Consider the following 18,035-nt stretch of genomic DNA (forward strand, 5'->3'; position numbering starts at 1 on the left):
AGCATTAAATTGTCATTTAATAAACAAGTTGCAACATGTTGAGAATTGTTTTTGATGAGCTTGTCCTGTTTCAAAGATACAGGACAACCCCTATACTGGGGCGTTTATTCCAGAACGACAGGATGGACTGGGAATTCTTGGACTCCAAATACTGCGGTTAAAAACAATTAATTGCCAAGCAAATTAGGCTACCAAAGAGTTAAGTAATTCCTTATTAAATAAATACTTTCTGGTAACTAGCTAAACAATCTCATAAATAAATAACACAACCAAATTCTACCTTTAAGGGTACAAATGCTTGCAACTAAGGTGGTATCCGTAGGTAGACTTTGCATGTTTTGTACCTTCAGTAAGGGTACATTATCTCACTATATTATAAAAAAGACAGTATTGTATTCTCATTTTTTTGCTCTAATATAAATGGTAATAAAAATGCATCCCCAACATAAACACAATACCCCGAAGAATTCCCACATACAATAACATTGTGCCATTTAACCATACAGCATAATTTTAGAAGCGTAATTGATTAACCCTGTGATTCCCATAACATTAAAAACTGTAGAAAAGAGTGAAACAATTAAGACTTGAATACAAGACTTGAGTATTGTTTTAATTTTATTGTTTCTTTAAAAAAAGGAAAAAAAATATATAAATCACCTGCACAACCATGCACAGCAAAAAACACAGACCGGCAAAACACATCCCCGCCTTAAAGAAACAGAGCCTTCAAAAGAGAATTGAAATAAACGGCACAATATTGCAGGACTGATCTGAAGAACTAAAGCACTTAAAGTGATGCCTAAAAATAGGATAGAGAGCATAGCTACAATGCAGTTATCATAAATACATGTAAAACCTGTGCATGGGGGGGAAAAGAATGGCAGCCACATATGTTTTCTCTCAACATCCTCAAAGCATAGCCTCAGATTCACTTATTGTACTGGAGTGCTCTTCATTCATTCATTCATTTATTTATTTTTGTTTGTTACAAGCTTTTAACAATATGGTTTTGCTGACTGGCATATGTACAAAACCCTACAAAAATAGAGATATTCATGACCAAATTTACATTTTTACCCAGTCACCAGTGTTTGGTGCCAAAAGAGAAAGTTCATCAGATGAAGTTTCCCCCAATTAGTTTTACTTATCCATCTTAAAAAGACTCTAGTACTCTTTCCAATCACGCATTTCCAACATTTCTATCAACAGTTGCTTACTTGCTTGCATCATACACACAAAATATTCAAAGACTCTGAAGAAGGGACTAAAAACCCACATCTACACAAATTTTGCATTACAGCTCAGCATAGTCTGCGCACGCAACCTCAAAGGAAAAAACAACGAAATGTCTGTCTAGATGGTGTATGTAATGTTGAGAGCTTAGATGGTAAAATGTATTACACCCAAAACTACTCAGCATTTGAACTGAAATTTGAGGTTTTATGTAGTACTGTAATTCTCAAATTGCAAATGTTGTTGTCTGAGAGCTGGCAGGGTCTCCTCTTCCATAGGGAATTAGCAATATACAGGGTTTTATCAAGCAGACTCTTCAAAATATACTTTATCAAAAACAGACACACATTATCTAAGCATACAAGAAACCAAACACACGCAGGAATGACTGATCCAGAAGATTTTGCTGCTTTGTGTGTTAATGGGCTTTTAGGAAGTCCATAAGTCTAAAAGAACTGGAACCAGAGTGCTTAGAAGTCGTCTAATGATTGCCAATAGTGTCCACCCAAGTCATAAGAAAGCCCTGAAGTTCTGTATGTTGTCCTGATTTTCAGTTACTAACAATGTACTCCCGAAGGTAAGACTGGGTGAGGCTGCGAAGTTCTTCCAGAGCATAGTCTTCAGGCATGGGCAGACGTCCAATGTGGGGAGCCAGATGACACAGAGGGATGTGACGTGGGTCTGGAGTGCCCTCTCCACCCTGCTGCAGGCTTAGCACCACACGCAGGATGTTGGCCAAACGTTTGGCCATTTCTGTAAGCACAGGCAAAAGGTTGAGAAAAAAAGGTTAAAGAATGTTTATCATAAAATTGAAATAACAAGATAATTTAGACATGGAGGAACATCTCTGACCTGACTGGGCAAGCCTATCTTTGGCTTTGGAGCAGGGGAGAAGTTCAATTCTACTGCACAGAGATGTTACCTCTGTGTGTAGCCGCTCCAGCTCGTATCCAGGGCTCTCCATCTACAGTCACATACATACAGACACAAAAGTTACTTTCAGAAGATTGAAAGAATCTAAACCCTCCACAATTATTTGTGGTAACACCCACTCATGTTAGCATTTAAAGCATTATTATTGTACCCATGTTTATTTTGCTGCAGTACCTGCTGAATTGCCTTGAGTGTCTGAATAACGCGGATGTAGTCCAGGTACACCCGGCCTGAGGTGTCCCAGTCCTGGATCTGAGCACAGCGCTCAGGCACAGCCAAGCCTTCCAGAAACTCCATCAGGTAATCATGGTTATCATTAATGATGCAATCTTCAAGAGCACAGTAAAAACAAAAAATAATTTACAACACATTATAATGAGGCCAAGGTTAAGTTTATTAAAACGCTTGTGTGTGTATATGAAAAAAAAAATCTGCTGATCTGTACCAACCTGAGGCCAGATACTTTATGACTAGCCGGTGGCAGTGATTCCAGTGGCCAGCCTTGTAGAGGTGCAGAGCTTCTCTGTGTTTATCTCCATCCCTGCAGGCGCGAATGGCTTTTGCTTGGTGAATCCACTTCATGGGGATCAGCAGCTTGTCCGTAAGGAAACGCTCCTTCTCAGCAGACTCCTCAGTCTCCTCCAGCGTACAGTGCTGGTTTAACATTTCCCTCACAGCACGTTCTCTTAGCCTACGGGCCAGACAGAATTGTGTAGAGTTGTGATCAGCCAAACGTAGTTGTACTATTAGGTCACAAGACAATCATAAATAATTAGATTACACTATAAAAATTTATTTAGTAATGCAAAGTAACCAACCAGATTTAAGGCAAGCATAACCAGGCCAGACAAATAAAAACAGGGACCTTTATTATGCCCCCCAAAAACGTATAAATCATGCAATAAATCTTTGGGAGGAGAATCCTTTTAAAAGTCTCTAAGCCAAAAATATTTATTACCAAAATGAAAGCTTGGATACTTACGCAGAGTCAGGGATGTGTAGCAAAACAAAGACCGCCATCTCCCAGAGGCCCCCGCTCTCGAGCTGGGCAGCATAGCTGGCATGCAGGAGGCCCTGACGTGAAAGTGAAAGGTGGGTGTAGTTTAGAGCCTGTAGCACATTCCACAGGTGCCAACTCAGTCTGTAATCCAGCTGTTCCGCTGTCACTGTGCTAGGGTCCAGCAGCTGCTGTAGACTGTAGTACCTGACAGACAATTAAAAGTTTATTAAAATGTTGAACACAACAAATTACACCATTTGGACAGTTCTCTCAAAAGCTTTAAGACTCCTGAAAATTCTAGATAAATCTGTTGAATTAGATATCGAATCAAACCAGGAAGTGGGAACTGGTTTCTTACTTGTCGCTGTAGAGTTTAAGCAGGTGGAAGCAGATGTCATAGAGGGGTTTCTTAGTTTCGGTGTCCTCCATCTCTTCATCTAGTCCAAGCAGCTCTAGGTCATCCACATAAGGAGGGAAAGGTGCACAAGCATACTTGCTCACCTCCTCTTGGCCCTGCCAGAACATCCAAGTAGAAACATACTTAGAAGTGTCCAAAATGTGACAAATTAAAAGTTAAATATTATAAATGGGCTCAATTTAAAACACACATGCACCAGGCCATTTACATTTACATACTGCTATTCCATGACTTGCATGTTAGTGTAATTCCAAATCATTTTGGAATCATTTCGATTTGCCCATTCATAATGTATTATTTTGCTACAGCTAAATTAATTGTGACCACTTCCTGGTGCACATACTTACAATAGTCTTTAACTAATCTTTAACTTACGTTTTAACATGAAAAAAAATTCTGGAAAATTCGTACCTGAAACGCAGCCTCATATTTGGTGAGAGCATCCGCTATAGATGCTGTAGGAGGGAGCATGTACCACAGGTGCACAGCCACACAGCGCTTCCAGTCCAGCTCAGAACACACATTTACACAATGATCTGTTGACTCCCATACCTGACAAAGACAAAGTAATAGAAGTATTAGAATACGGAAACATGGAAACTAAAAAGTACTAAAAGTGTACTGTGTCAATTATTTCAAGACTTTCCCCTTAAACCTACCCACCCAAGCCCTTTATAGACTTACAGGTTTGCCTGCTAGTAAGGCAAATATTCGAAGTCTCTCTTCCTGAATAAACGAGTCAGTCTGCATTCTGTTCCAATCAGCTAGTTGTAGAGCCAAAAGGTCTCTGCTTAACTGGGAGCCTACTGCTTGGGAGAGTAGAAGCGACAGACGATGGTCTCCTACATAAACAAATACAAATTAGCAAGTTACATCACATCAATCTCACGAACAGAATAGTACAATATAGTATAGTAAATGGTATCAGTGTTCTCACCGCTTTTCTGAGCCAGTTTGCAGGCCTCACTTATGCAGTGGCCAGTCAGATAGCTGAAGATAGCCTCCACATGGCTGTGTCCCCTACTTCCCACTTCTTCCAGAATTCGCTGGGAGGCACTCTCAGACAGCCAGTGAGAGAAGCTACGTCGGCGTGCTAGATGCTCCTGGTAGTCCCCACTATACTCAATCTCCGCTTCCTCATCTCCCAGCCTGCCCCAAATAGCTGCACACAGGGTCCACACTTGCTGCCACTGACCCAGGACAGCTGGGAAAAAAAAAGACAGGACAGAAGAAATGGACCAATTAAACTCGATTACTCAACAAATATAAAAAAAAAATAATAATAATAATAATACATAAAAAATAAAATAAATCCTACCATCTCCTGTTCCCTTGTTGGCCTCGACAATCCACTTAGCATACTCATGCAATGCATTCACTCCTTTTTCAGGCTTGATGAAGGGGCATGCATCCTCAGTGCTGATAGTGCTGTGCTTAAGTCCAATCTCCAGCGGCCGGTGGTGCAGAGCTAAGCTCTCTGCTGTTGCCTTTGGCTCCATGCCCACCACCTGCTCCACATGCACTTTAAAGGGGCTCTCTGTGATCCTGGTAAAATGAAAAATCATGTAGTAATGAAAATTTGTATAACAAAGCAGTTTCATAAAAAACTAATAAATGACCTAAATTTAAGTATCCTATTTACCCCCAATGTTTAACTAGCAATGCCCCAACCACTAGGAGAGTGAAGACTAGCACATGCTTCTTCTGATACATGTGTAGTAATTCACTGCCTCTTTTCGGACTGCGAATAATTCAGTGTCACTGGGCAGTGCGCCCACCTGGTGGAAAGCACCGATCACCCAGCTCTGTGACCAATATCACACTGGAAGTGATGTGGAGAGAAAGCATATTCTACCCTTCCTCCAGGGAGGACATGACCAATTGTGCTCTCTCGGACTCTGGCTGCTGATGGCAAGCAACTTGATCCAGGATTCAAACCAGCAATTATTGAATTATAGTAACTGGACCACTTAGAATAAATGAAAAAAAGACTTGACTAGAAACAGCCAGGCTTAACCAGATAAATGTTGAACTAAACTGCCAACAGCTCTCAGAAAATTAAGATGATTGTTTATTGTTGGCATTCAGAATCAGAATCTGCAACCACTGCTCAACTCACTGTCTGGTCTTGCTAGGTTTGGGCAGAAAGCCAAATCCCATGGTGTCTACAGCATGCTCCTTTGACTCCTGCGCTGTGCTGATCGATTCTCCACAGTGCACCAGTGTCCAGTTAGGGCCCCAGCCTACCCTGAAAGACCGGCCCATGTACAATGCTGCATCCATCAGCAGCCGTCCTTTTCCCTGAGTGACCGAGCTCTCCTGAGCTACAGGTCCCTCCAACCTGCGAGCCCCCACAGTCCGCAGGGTGGCCTCTGGAGCTGGAGGTGGCAAGAGGAAAGAGGGGCCCAATGAGGGCCATGGGGCTTCCGGTGCTGCTGGTTTACTGAGCTTCTGAGGAATCCCTCCGAAAGGAATCTCTGGCAGATGGGCAAAGAGCCCCCCACCTGATGAGAACTTAGTCTGTAAAAGATTCCCCACTGCAATAGAAAGAGAAAAAAACTAGTTTAATTTATGAAGAATTTAGATGAAAGGAAGTACGCACACATATTTTTGTAAAATCTTAATCTTAGACTTGGCTAACCTGACAGACCACCTTGGGATTTTCCAAGTAAAACACGTGGAGATGCAACCTCCTCCAAGATTTTCTGAGGGAGCTGCTCATGGAAGGGGTCATACTCATCATCCCCCGCAAACAGAGACGCCTTCATTATCTGTTTAAAAAACAAGAGCACTATTACTTCAGTGAAGTGAACAGGAGTGCAAAAATGTGACTACTTGAGATTAAAGATGTAATGGTTTTATGTTACTAGCTCATTTTACAACTTTAGGATCTCAAAAATGTGCTGTTTTTTATGATTTTCTTTTTCATAATCTAAAAACTGTCTTTTTGATTTAGGATAAATATGTAGAGACACTAACACTAACAATTTCCTTTCCTGAAAGCTCAGCATTCAAACACAGGCAAGAGATGTAAAGAGTGGACACAACTATACAGAGATTATTTATTATTCCCTACCAGTACTTCACGATTTGCAAGATATTAGAACTATTAAGGATACTCTACCTGAAGGGTGTGAGGATTGATCCCCAGTGTAGAGGCAATCTGGCTGGAGGCAGAGACAGGCTCATGTTCAGCAGGGGTTTCCAATCTTAGTGCCATCTTTGCATCCTCATCCAGAGCACCCTCATCCTCCTCACACAAAACCCCATCAGGTGCTTGGTCCTGGGTAATGTCTGCCATGTCACTGTCCAGCTCCGACACACGGCTGAGAAGCTCCAACAGTGCCGTACTCTACGCAAACGTGCAAAGACACACTGTTTGACATGCACTTTATTTTTAATCTACATTTTGTATGAGATTAATGACAGGAATGTGTAATTAGATTATAACTAACTGAAACATACCATAACATTCTTGCAAACTCACATCTGCACACACTTTACTCAACTTTAGCACAAATGGTTAAACAACAAAATGTAGGATCTAGAAAAATATTCAGTCTGAAGACACAAATCTATGTATGTATAAACCTGACAGACACATTACATAAACTTTTTTTGCAATTTTATTTCATAATAGAACAAAAGACAAAATAATGGTAATGCGCACACACACACACACACTCAACAGTCAAACCTTAATTTAAGTTCTAAAAAGTACTAAATGCAAGAAGCATCACATCTTTAAAATGTTTGTTATTAGAGGCACATCCAAACATTTATTTTTAACATCACTTAAAATACCTTCATAACAAAAATGTGCATTATGTATTCATATAATCCAGTATCTGCAACAATTCAAAATATATATGCAAACAGTTTTAAAAAAAACATTCATCAGATCACGTGAGTTTGGTCATGTCTCACGATGCAAATTCATCCTAATTTTCATGTGAGCATCACACAGACGTTACATAATTAAATTACTGCTGGTGTTATCATTGCATATAATATTTTATTTTTTGTGTATTTCAACAAACTATATACTATATGCAGCTCATAACTTTATCTTTACTTAAATAGTACCGTTCTCAGCCAATATAGTCTGAATAAGCATGATCATAATAGAATAAAATCCCTTAAGAAACTTCTCCAGCTTTAGCATAATTGGCTGTCTCTGATTAAAACAGCATCCCTGAAAAAGAGTAGCACACAGGCCATCCCTACAACAACAATACACAAGCTGGTTATATATGTCAAAGTGGCACAATGCAGCAATATTAAAAGTTATTGTTAACAGTGGACAGGCATCAACAACAACCACAAGTCAGCTTTATTCTTCCCCATCGCAAATGTAGATGTGGATCCAGTAGACAAAGCAGGATTATTTGACCCAGTGTGTGTCAGGCGCAGTGTGTTCCTCAGTCTACCTGAGCCTGTGGCGCCATCTGCTGCTGGGTAGGTGGAATCTGCTGCAGCCCAGGATGAATAGCGGTCTTCAGCTTTTTTGGGTCGGTCCTGGCTGGTGGAACCTCTTCGTCCTCGTCAGAATCCTGCAGGCCATACTTGGAGAAGTGGGCCACCTGGAAAGCAAGAGGTGTATATGAGAAAGCAAGTAAATCAATGGCATCGGAACACAAGAACATCGAAACACATTCTGCGCCAGGCCTAACTTAAGGTGTTATTTCATTATTCTTCCAGAGCGCCAACAAAAAGAAAAAAAAACAGAATACTAGGGGCATCCCTGATCCAAAATCCGAATTAGGTGGGGAAATGTAAACAAAAATGTAACGTTGCATTGTTACTCCACAGGTTCACTATAGACTCTGTTGCATGCATGTAGCAAAAATGCCCGTGCTGCGTTTACATTTGCAACAGCAGTGCCTCATGTTTTAAGTGTGTTCACGACCACTTGGGTTCATCAATGCTGATTTATAGTGAATTAGCACAGAGGCTGATCCAGCAAGCTAACTGTCAAGCCATTTGCTACTTTCCTCCACTCTATTTTCCTCCAAACTGCAGACTAGTCTAGTCTGCCAGGCCCTTATTCTCCCACCTAAAAAACTGAACTGCCAGTATTAAAATTAAATTATGATTAATCATAGAATTGTTGTTTTGCAACATTTTTTTTTGTTTGTTTAAGAAAAGATGCATAATTAAATGAAAATCATTTATATTGTTTATTTTGTGCTAAAATGGTAATTTTTTTGTACTGTTGTTTAAATACAAAAAAAATACCACCATTCAAAAGGACTGTCATGATATAAAGGTTTGCAACATTTAAGAGCATTTATACCACTGATGTAATGATAACATAACAGCATAAAATGCAATCACAACCTTTTAAGAGCAATATGTTTAAGTGCACTGGACTAGCATTTTTTTAAGTCACCATACTAGCTGACTCACATTAATGAGCTCACCTTGTTAAGTGAATACAATGGGCAATATTTAGGTCAGCATACAAGTATACAGTCTAAATGTGCACTCTTTCCATACTGCTACAAAAATTCATTTGCCAAGTGACCATTCTCATGTTATGTTAGCACTAAACTGGCAGTGGTCTCCTATGCCCACCTGCTACCCACCGCCTACCAACCAATCCACACATGCACTTTTTCCTCCTCATATTTTCTGGATCCTGAACATTAGACATCTGCACAAGCTTGATTTTTATCTGCTTCAGCTAACGTCATGGTTACCAGACAAAAAAAAAAAACATAAAATATTCCATTGCTTCGGTCTTAAAAAATATATATATATTATTTCCCCTGCAGCAACTAAGCAAACTGCATGCCTCATTAAAGAAGGTAACACAGCTGAGGGAAACATGAGTGCAAGAGAAATGTCAATAAGCAATTTATTTATTTATTTATTTATTTATTTTTTTTAAAGAAACTCTAAATGCTCATACCTCAAACACCCAGGAGCCAGTTTCAGGCCGGTACTCTAGGAAACGAGCACCCTGTTTACGAGACGCATTCTCCAGTCGCCCCTCGTAGTTCATCTCGGTCAGACGCTCAGGAGTCTTGATCTGTGTGCAAGTGGTTTTGTCATTGGGCCACACACCATCCAGGGTCACCTCTGCACGCCTAGAGACAAATACACAAATTTATACATAAATAGACAGTTTTTAAACAAAGTAATTGGTTCACTCAGAGATTCAGATTAATCAATATCTAGATCACCTCTCACAAAAATTGCATCCTGATACTAACCTGTTAAGGCCTTCTCCCTCAGGAGGTTTTTCTTTGTCATCAGGGTAGATTATTACCTCCTTGCGTCTAAAGTGTACAATTTCATCCAGATTCATGTTGGTCAGATTTACCTCACCAGGGAAAAACACAGATCCATAACCTGCAAGATACCATACTCAAGGTTAGTCAAGCCTTGTCAAAAGAAATGAAAGAAAACAGATTAAAAACAGATTAACTAGATGGAAATCTGTGTAAAGTACCTTTCCTGCCTACAGTGAAGTTCTCCACAATACATTCTCCATTTTCATTCAGCATCTTTCCGAGCTCTTCCATGGATGGAATGGTGTAATAGCCTACACGACTGAGCACTATACCTGCAGACATACAAAGGAAATAAATAACTATGACAATGGTTCCGAAAACAAATAGGGCATGGAACCGTTAAACAAAACATCAAACAAAAGACCTATAAACTCGGTCAATAGAATAAAAAACATACCGGCTGGGTGAGGTGGTTTCTGGGCCTCCAGCTCCTCATCTCGCTCCTCCTGAACAGAATCCTCACCTAAGGAGATTTCCTCACTGCTTAGATCCAGTCCATTGCGGGCATTGACACCTCTTCTCATGTTCAGCTCAGTAATGGTGTCCTGCAGTAAGGGGCTGGGCTGAGAGTGTGGGATGGGCTTTGCAATGGGGTTGGTGTAAAATTTGGACACTTCCAGATCATCCTCCACTCCCCTCTCGGTCTCACCATCTTGAATTTCCTCTTTATCGGTTCTCAAACTGCAGGCAAGGTTAAAATGGTTAATATAGCTTTAAATATGGCAAACTTTATTTAAAAAAAAATACTAGAGAAGACTAAACAGTAACATGTAAAAATCATACCTGAGGCCGTTCTGTGGGTACTCTGAAGGAGAGTTCAAGTCATCAGCTTCTCTGTTCAGCGGGCTGCTGTATAAACTGCTGCCATTCAGGTTCTTCAGCACAAGCTTCTTTATGCTCTTTCTGAATCGAGCGAACAGAACAAAGGGACAGCAGATAAAATATTAATTCACTTACTTCACTAATACATTAATAAACAAGAAAAAGAAACTCGATTAAAACTTGATGTTTTGTACTGCATTTTTTTTTACCTTGGCATAAAAGCTCCATTGGTTACAGAAGGTTCATCATCATCCAGTCCATCAAAGAGCTGAGATTTGGCAGACCCTGAGGAGGTGAGGGCCTTGGGACGCACACGTGAGGCAGGACGGGGGGTCAGCTTGTAGTGTGTTGGGGTTGTCAGAGCTTTTTGGGCAGCTGGATTTGTTGGCTTTAAACGCTAATAAAAAAAAGAAAAATGATTAGTCACAAACATCACACAAACTTCTGAGGCTTTTTTTTTTTAACAAATCACATGCGAGGAACAATGACTCACCTCCTCTTTCTTCTTGGGGTCAGAGAGAGGGTTTCTGAAAAGAGGCGAGTCTCCAAAAGGTGCATAAGCCAGGGCATTGATCTGTTGTTGCATCACTGCTTGCTGGGCTGCGGCAGCATTGGGGTCAGTCAGAGCTAAAAGAAAGAACACAGACAGAGCAATTACTCACACAAATCAAAACATACCACCTTGGAGCATCAATTCTTCACACCAGTGTAGGTTCCTGTTCAAGTTTCCATTTTTTGCTTTTTGTGCAACATTTATATAGAGACTAGAAATAAAATGAAGGCCCACAATCCCTGTAATACTGTAATGCAAGGCGTTTGAATATATTTTACTGACCAACAGGCTGTTGTGGTGCTCCAAAGTTCAAAGCGCTGGTTCCTGTATTGAATCCAGTGGCTCCAAACGTCCCAACCGGGCCCAAAGTTGAGCCGATTTTGTTCTGGGTATTTCCAAACAGAGACGGTTGCGCTGTGCCTACACCTGTAAAGAACAGCCAAATTAATTTCACAAAAGTACACTGAAAATTAACCAACAAACAGGTAGCCACAAACATAAATGTTAACTTGTACCTGCTCCAAAACCTGTTCCTAGACCTGTCCCTAGGGCACCAGTGGTTTTGTTTCCAAACATATTTGCTCCAGCAGGATTGGCACCAAACCCTTAAACAATATAATTAAAATATACACTTTGTTTTTTAAAAGGAACAGAATATCTGTTTACAAAAATTCAAAAGAACACATTGTTACTGGTAGCTCATATCTGAGACTAGAGAGACTTACCAAAGTTGGAAGTATTTGTGTTGGCTCCCAGAGTAAGGGGGGGCTTGTTGCCAAACAAAGTAGAAGGTGTACCAAAGGAGGGTGCACTGGTTGTGGTGGTGCCAAAACCAGGAGGTTTATTACCAAACAAGGTCTGTAGAAAGAAAGGACTTAACATCAGCACTGGTGCAACAGAGATGGATCATTATGTAACCTACTTATATTTAATAACAACGAATGGGTAGTAAGAAGCATTAACTCTAGAGAGGATTGCTGACATGCTACAAATTTTCTGTGTACCCACATTTCCAAATGCTGCGCTGTTCTGGCCAAAGAGACTTGCGCCTGTGCCAAAGCCAGTGGCCGTACTGGTGTTTGCTGTGTTCCCAAACAGCCCTCCAGCCTGAGATGGAGCAGTGTTCCCAAACAGGCCCTGATAACAGAGAAGAGAGAATTAAGTACATCAGTCAACAACCAATTTATATTTTTATAGTATATCTAAGTGCATGTACAAGCATTGTGGATCAAAAGCTATTAATTACAGTTAATGTAATTTGCAGATTTTATTTACTAACCATGCTGCTGGTGTTGGGCTGACCCATGGTGTTGGTGTTGCCGAAGAAGCCAGTGTTTTGGGCAGTGGTAGCCTGACCGAAAGGCTTAAAGAGACTGTTATTCTGTTGTTGTGGTTGGCTAAATAAAGGGGCTGTGGTTGCACCAAAGCCAGTTGTACCTACAGAAAAAAAAGACATTTACAACATTAAATGTTCAATCACACTACAATCACGTTTACATAACGGGTAAGATGGGGATCTGTATTAGTTATGAGCTTTTATTATATACCACATGACTGAGATATATCAACAAAGGACAGTGTGCTAAATAAATGTGTATGCAAAAACATTAGGTAAATATGCAAAGTGCTATGGAAATAGACTCTTAACCATGTTTCTAATGTAAATATGAAAGTCCTATCTTTAACTACAGTTGGAATGAGGCATTTACTTACCAGTTCCAAATGTGGTCTTATTCTGGCCAAAATTGAAGGCAGTACTGGTGGTTGAGGAACCAAAGAGCCCAGTAGCAGTGCTGGGAGCCGCTGCAGAAGCTCCAAATAGGCTGGATGTGTTGGCAGCTATTGGGTTGGAGGGCCCCTTTCTGCCCGCCTGGTAGTCTTCCAACCTCAGCTCCTGAAAAGTACAGATGCAAGTTTTAGCCCAAATTAGACATTCATCATTATCTTTAAATATAAGATAATATCACTAACACCTATAATATATATGAATTAAGAGACTGTCTGGCAGTGCTACCCACCTCTAGAGATTTGTTTTCATACTCCTTCATGGCTGTGATGCACTGGTGTTTGGTATTAATGCTGGTCGTCACACCACTCTTTACCATTGTGTCACTTCCAGTTGGTGGCTTCACAAGATATTGAAAAAGAGAACATACATATAAATATCAGCCCTGTTGTGGATGTTTCTGAAAACCTTTAAAAGCTCCAGAAAACATAAAATAAAATAAATATATTTTATATATAATTCCAACCTACATTAAATTTGATGGCTGTGCCAGGCTGGGTGGCAGTGAAGCTTGAAGCCCCAAATAAGGATCCTGAGGTTCCTCCAAATGGATTGGAGGGGGTGTTGGTTGTCCCAAACAGCCCGCCGCCGGTACTGGCAGTACTGTTGCCAAAAGCTGCAAAACAAAATTCAGTTAATATATTTAGTATTCCTTTTCAAATCATTAAATTCCTGGAGGCCATTTTGATTACACTCAGTCAATGAAACGTACTGCCAAAAGAGGTAGGTTTATTGGCACTAAATGCATTGCCCTGCTGGGAGAAGAGTCCTCCACCTCCTGTGTTGGTGCTTCCAAAAAGGCTGTTGGAGGTGCCACTGGTGGCTCCAAAACCAAACCCACTGCTAGTTGAGGAGGTGACAGGCTGACTGAAGGTGCTGGACCCAAAAAGTCCACCTAAACAGAGCAGAGATCATGTTTACAAGAAATCAAATTGAGCAGAATTTAGTCTGAATTCACCATCAGCTAGTGTTCAAGTGGGTCATCTGACAAATTTACTAAAGGTATGCAATCAGATCAAAAGACTGAGACTGTATAAAACTCAAACTTGAAGCATATTTATTTTCAGTAAAATTACCTAGAGAAATGACAGATTAAAAGACCACATTGTGGTAATATAAAATCATAACTAATGTTTGAAGTAAAACTGAAGCTGCTAACATTTTGCACATTTGCTTATTAAAATCAGTCATTCAGACCCTTGTTAAAGTACAAAACTGCCAGATTTTTTAATGACAATCGTGGAATTGTGGTATTTTCCTGTAGAAGTTAACAGAACATAATGCTCAATAAAAGGTTCCAGCAAGCAGTTTACCAGGTTTGTTCTGTGGTGTCCCAAAGAGACCTCCTGTGTTATTTGCGGTCCCAAAAGCTGAGGAACCAAAGCCACCTGTTGTTCCAAACCCAGTGTCTGAAAATTAAATGTTTCAATGTTATAAAAAGGTAATCTTTAAAACAACCTATTCTGCTGGATACAATTGACATCATAATTGGACACAATCTTTGCATGAATCTTAGTGTGTGGCATTTATTCATGAAAAATCCTATAGAATAGCAGCTGTCATGACTAAAGGATATCCAAAGACAAATAAAGTAATGCAATCAGTCATTATGTGAGAACTCTTGTGCTTTTAACATTAGACTTATTCATTTTCAAACATTTGGTTGGGGGAAAAAGGCAAACTACATAGTTTTTACTCTGGTTGCTAGCAACTTGGTGCTAACCACATTTTTTTCAACATAGAGAAGAAATCCAGACACTCACAGTAAAGATATTTAATTACACAGTTTACTTACTTTGTTGTCCAAACGTGGATGATGTCCCAAATCCTCCTGTTCCTCCCCCGAAGGGAGCACCAAATGATTTGTTAAACATCTTGGACTGCTATACACCCTGCATATGTCTGCCACAAATAACAGCAGTGTGATAAAAGGTCAGTTTTTGTATTGTGATCAAACATGCAGCTTATTATTCAACTCAGTACACAACTCATCTGTGCTCAAAACATCAGAAAGTAAGGAGAGTATAAGAGGATAACTTAAGGCTACTTAACAGCAGAGGAAGATTTTACTTTCATTTCTCAAATCATCACATGAAACCTTACATAGCTATTATCACATTGTCAGAAAATGCACTGTAGCATTCAAAGCCTGCTTGGCTGTTACATTCCTAATTAAAAGCACTGGTTATCTGGCATCAGAATAACACAATAGTAGGTAGTCTGAGCAACTGGGTGGGCAGTACAGTAATATTTTTATCATACTATTTTTATCATACTTTTGTTAAAAAAATAAATTTTCTGAGCATACTGTGGGTTTAAGTGCTTGCAGAATACTAACCAACTGACCAACATTTATTACAGTGTGTGTAAATAGATATGTTTAATAGGAAACGTCCAGCGAATTTAAAATGAAACTATATCACCATACTACCGATGAAACAGTGTTTAAAACAGTGTTTGAACAGAATAGAGTTTGAATAGAGTCTTCTGCAATGACGCCTTTGTTTTTGGGTCAAAATATAACAATAAACATCGTTTATAACTTATTGTAGGGGTGCGGACACTTTTTTCTACTCTGCAAACATAACCATTTTTCGCTGCGTGATTTAAAAGGAACAATTACGGTCTCATTATTTTAATTGGCATCGCTACCAAAATTTATACCAAGTAATTGATATCTGCCAGAAATAATTTACTTTACTTTACAAAGTGCATTGAGCAATGTTTCATTATTAATGATTGTCAATTCTGTACATTTCCGAGGAAATATCACAATAAATATCACAGAGTAAAAGAATATTAAAATGTCCCTAAAAGCTCAGAAAGACACAGCATAAGCCATGACGACCTAAACATCACCAATTATCAAATTAATAAAAAATAGATAGAAAATAAATTGCACGATTGCTAATTAATATACAAATGTCGCTGTAAAGAAGGTCACAATAATAGAACAGTCCTAACTTTTCTTTGTTTGGATAATATTTAGGGATATCAGAAGCCATTGTTTCCATTACATTAAATGTATTTTTTTTAAATATACATATTTTACGAACAGTAAGCAGCCCCAATTCAACCCTACATGCAGCTTTTATATTAAACTCTAAACTGTATTTCAGTTAAGAAAAAGTGTAAAACATGAAAATCGCTGCAATATCATTTTTTAACAGGTTTCTGGCAGAAATAAATGTATATCTAATTAGATTTTCTCTGCTATATGTAAAGTCTTAAAATCTCAAATATTCCATTTTGAAAATGCTATTAAAACAGTATTAAACAGTACATAATTTGATTAACCTTTCAGCCCTAGAACACACAATAACTAAATATATTACGTTAGTAGTTACATCACAGTAGGAAATATATACATAAAATGTATAATGATAAACATCTTGTATAATGAAAACGTCTTTAAATATCGTAAAACAATATATTTTATAATAGTGGTCACCCCTACATTTCAGCAACTGGTCGCAAACTTTAGTCAGATAATCCTGAGCGCCAGAAACAGGCCTAGCTAATGTTGGAAACGGGCCCGTGTGTAGCTAAAATAGCTATCTAGTCAGTAAACATGGAACGCATGCTTTTAGATACATAAACAACACGTGAAAAACACACCCTGCTAGTTTGTAACCAGTCTGGTTCAGTAAAACTCGCTGTGTGACCGGATTTATCCTGAGAAAACCAGTGTGTTCAAACATGCGCCGACCAGAGGCAGTTCTCTGCTGGCTTAAGCTAGTTACATTGTTTTCGTTAACACTAACTCTTAGCTAGCTACAGTAATGCTCGTAATTTAATGTTTGTGGCGTTTCTTAACTGTTTAAATCACATAAAAACAGGTTAACATGAAAATTAACGTAAACAGAGGAGAAAACATGAAGCTACACACAGCGCCAGAGGCTCCCACATCATGTGCGTGAACACTGGCCGCCGCTACTGAAGAGGCTAACGCTAGTTAGCCAGCTAGCTAGCTTTTAGCTTAACGAGCTGTAACAACTCCAGTTATAAACAACAAAACACTGCCCCGCTTTACACACAAATTATAAACAAACACGCGCCGAATACTCAGCAGAACCCATTTTCAGCTGTAAACTACACTCATGTTGCGCAACTTTTGAACTGTACACACAGCTGAAGCGGCAGCAGGCTAACTATTCAGCTAGTCTAGGTTTAGCTTAGCTTGCTAAGCCGTTAGCATCGGAGTTTCAGAAAACCAGCTCAGCTACAACAGTTCTCCTCACACACTCACCGCGCACACACAGCGGCTCAGAACGTCTCAGCGGGATCTGCTAGCGCTTCTCTCAGGGTCTTCAAATTTCGCTCTCAGCCAAACTCCGCCGTTCCCTCAGATTCCAGGCATTTGTGTGAGTTGAGAAACACACTGTGTGGAAGGAGGGAAACGACAGGCGAAGCTAAAGCAGTACAAACCTACGTCAGACCCGCACATCAGCGGACGTCACCACCCCGCTTCTGTCATTTTCTCCACACATCCAAAATAAATACATTTATTTTTTATAATGACGATTCTTTGAGATAATAAAAAGAATGAATGTTTTAAAGTGGACTTCTCTTAGTTTATTTGAGATACAACACATAAAAGGAACCATCCACACTTTTGTTCCTACTGTAAAATGTTATATTCATAAATACATCTTTAATTCGCAATTTCTTTAGATGAAGTAAATAAATCATAAAACATTAGCCCCCCCATTATTATTATTATTATTATTATTATTATTATTATTATTATTATTATTATTATTATTATTATTATTATTATTATTATTATAGTTATTATATTAAGTTATATATGTTTTGTAGTCAACTAAGTGGCGTAATGCTCCAACGATTTGGTGGTTGTAATAAACACAAAAAGATGCTTTTAATAATCAGATATGCATAAACAGGCTTATTAGATTTGAACAATACTATCTATCATTACTAACATTTATATTTTGTTATAATACATAATAGTATATGGTTAATTA

The 18,035-nt window shown here is 39.2% G+C and overlaps 1 protein-coding gene across 1 annotated transcript; it reads right to left on the reverse strand.

The window, feature by feature from the left end:
- Positions 1 to 600: 600 nt before the first annotated feature.
- Positions 601 to 17,477, reverse strand: nup98 (nucleoporin 98 and 96 precursor). Its single transcript, XM_007259573.4, has 33 exons — positions 17,297 to 17,477; positions 14,843 to 14,949; positions 14,361 to 14,456; positions 13,760 to 13,942; positions 13,518 to 13,663; positions 13,280 to 13,387; positions 12,975 to 13,155; positions 12,541 to 12,698; positions 12,270 to 12,398; positions 11,987 to 12,119; positions 11,777 to 11,866; positions 11,544 to 11,687; positions 11,202 to 11,335; positions 10,918 to 11,105; positions 10,670 to 10,789; positions 10,284 to 10,567; positions 10,045 to 10,158; positions 9,806 to 9,944; positions 9,502 to 9,679; positions 8,018 to 8,170; positions 6,712 to 6,939; positions 6,229 to 6,358; positions 5,707 to 6,124; positions 4,906 to 5,132; positions 4,525 to 4,791; positions 4,272 to 4,429; positions 3,999 to 4,139; positions 3,528 to 3,682; positions 3,152 to 3,373; positions 2,619 to 2,860; positions 2,344 to 2,498; positions 2,089 to 2,200; positions 601 to 1,989 (listed from the first exon to the last, which is right to left on the reverse strand). Exons 2-33 carry the CDS (start codon positions 14,919 to 14,921, stop codon positions 1,787 to 1,789), a joined length of 5,415 nt encoding a protein of 1,804 aa, XP_007259635.3. The 5' UTR covers positions 14,922 to 14,949; positions 17,297 to 17,477; the 3' UTR covers positions 601 to 1,786.
- Between the last annotated feature and the right edge of the window lie 558 nt (positions 17,478 to 18,035).

The sequence above is a fragment of the Astyanax mexicanus genome, chromosome 17 (genome assembly GCF_023375975.1).
Source record: "Astyanax mexicanus isolate ESR-SI-001 chromosome 17, AstMex3_surface, whole genome shotgun sequence".
Taxonomy (NCBI): domain Eukaryota; kingdom Metazoa; phylum Chordata; class Actinopteri; order Characiformes; family Acestrorhamphidae; genus Astyanax; species Astyanax mexicanus.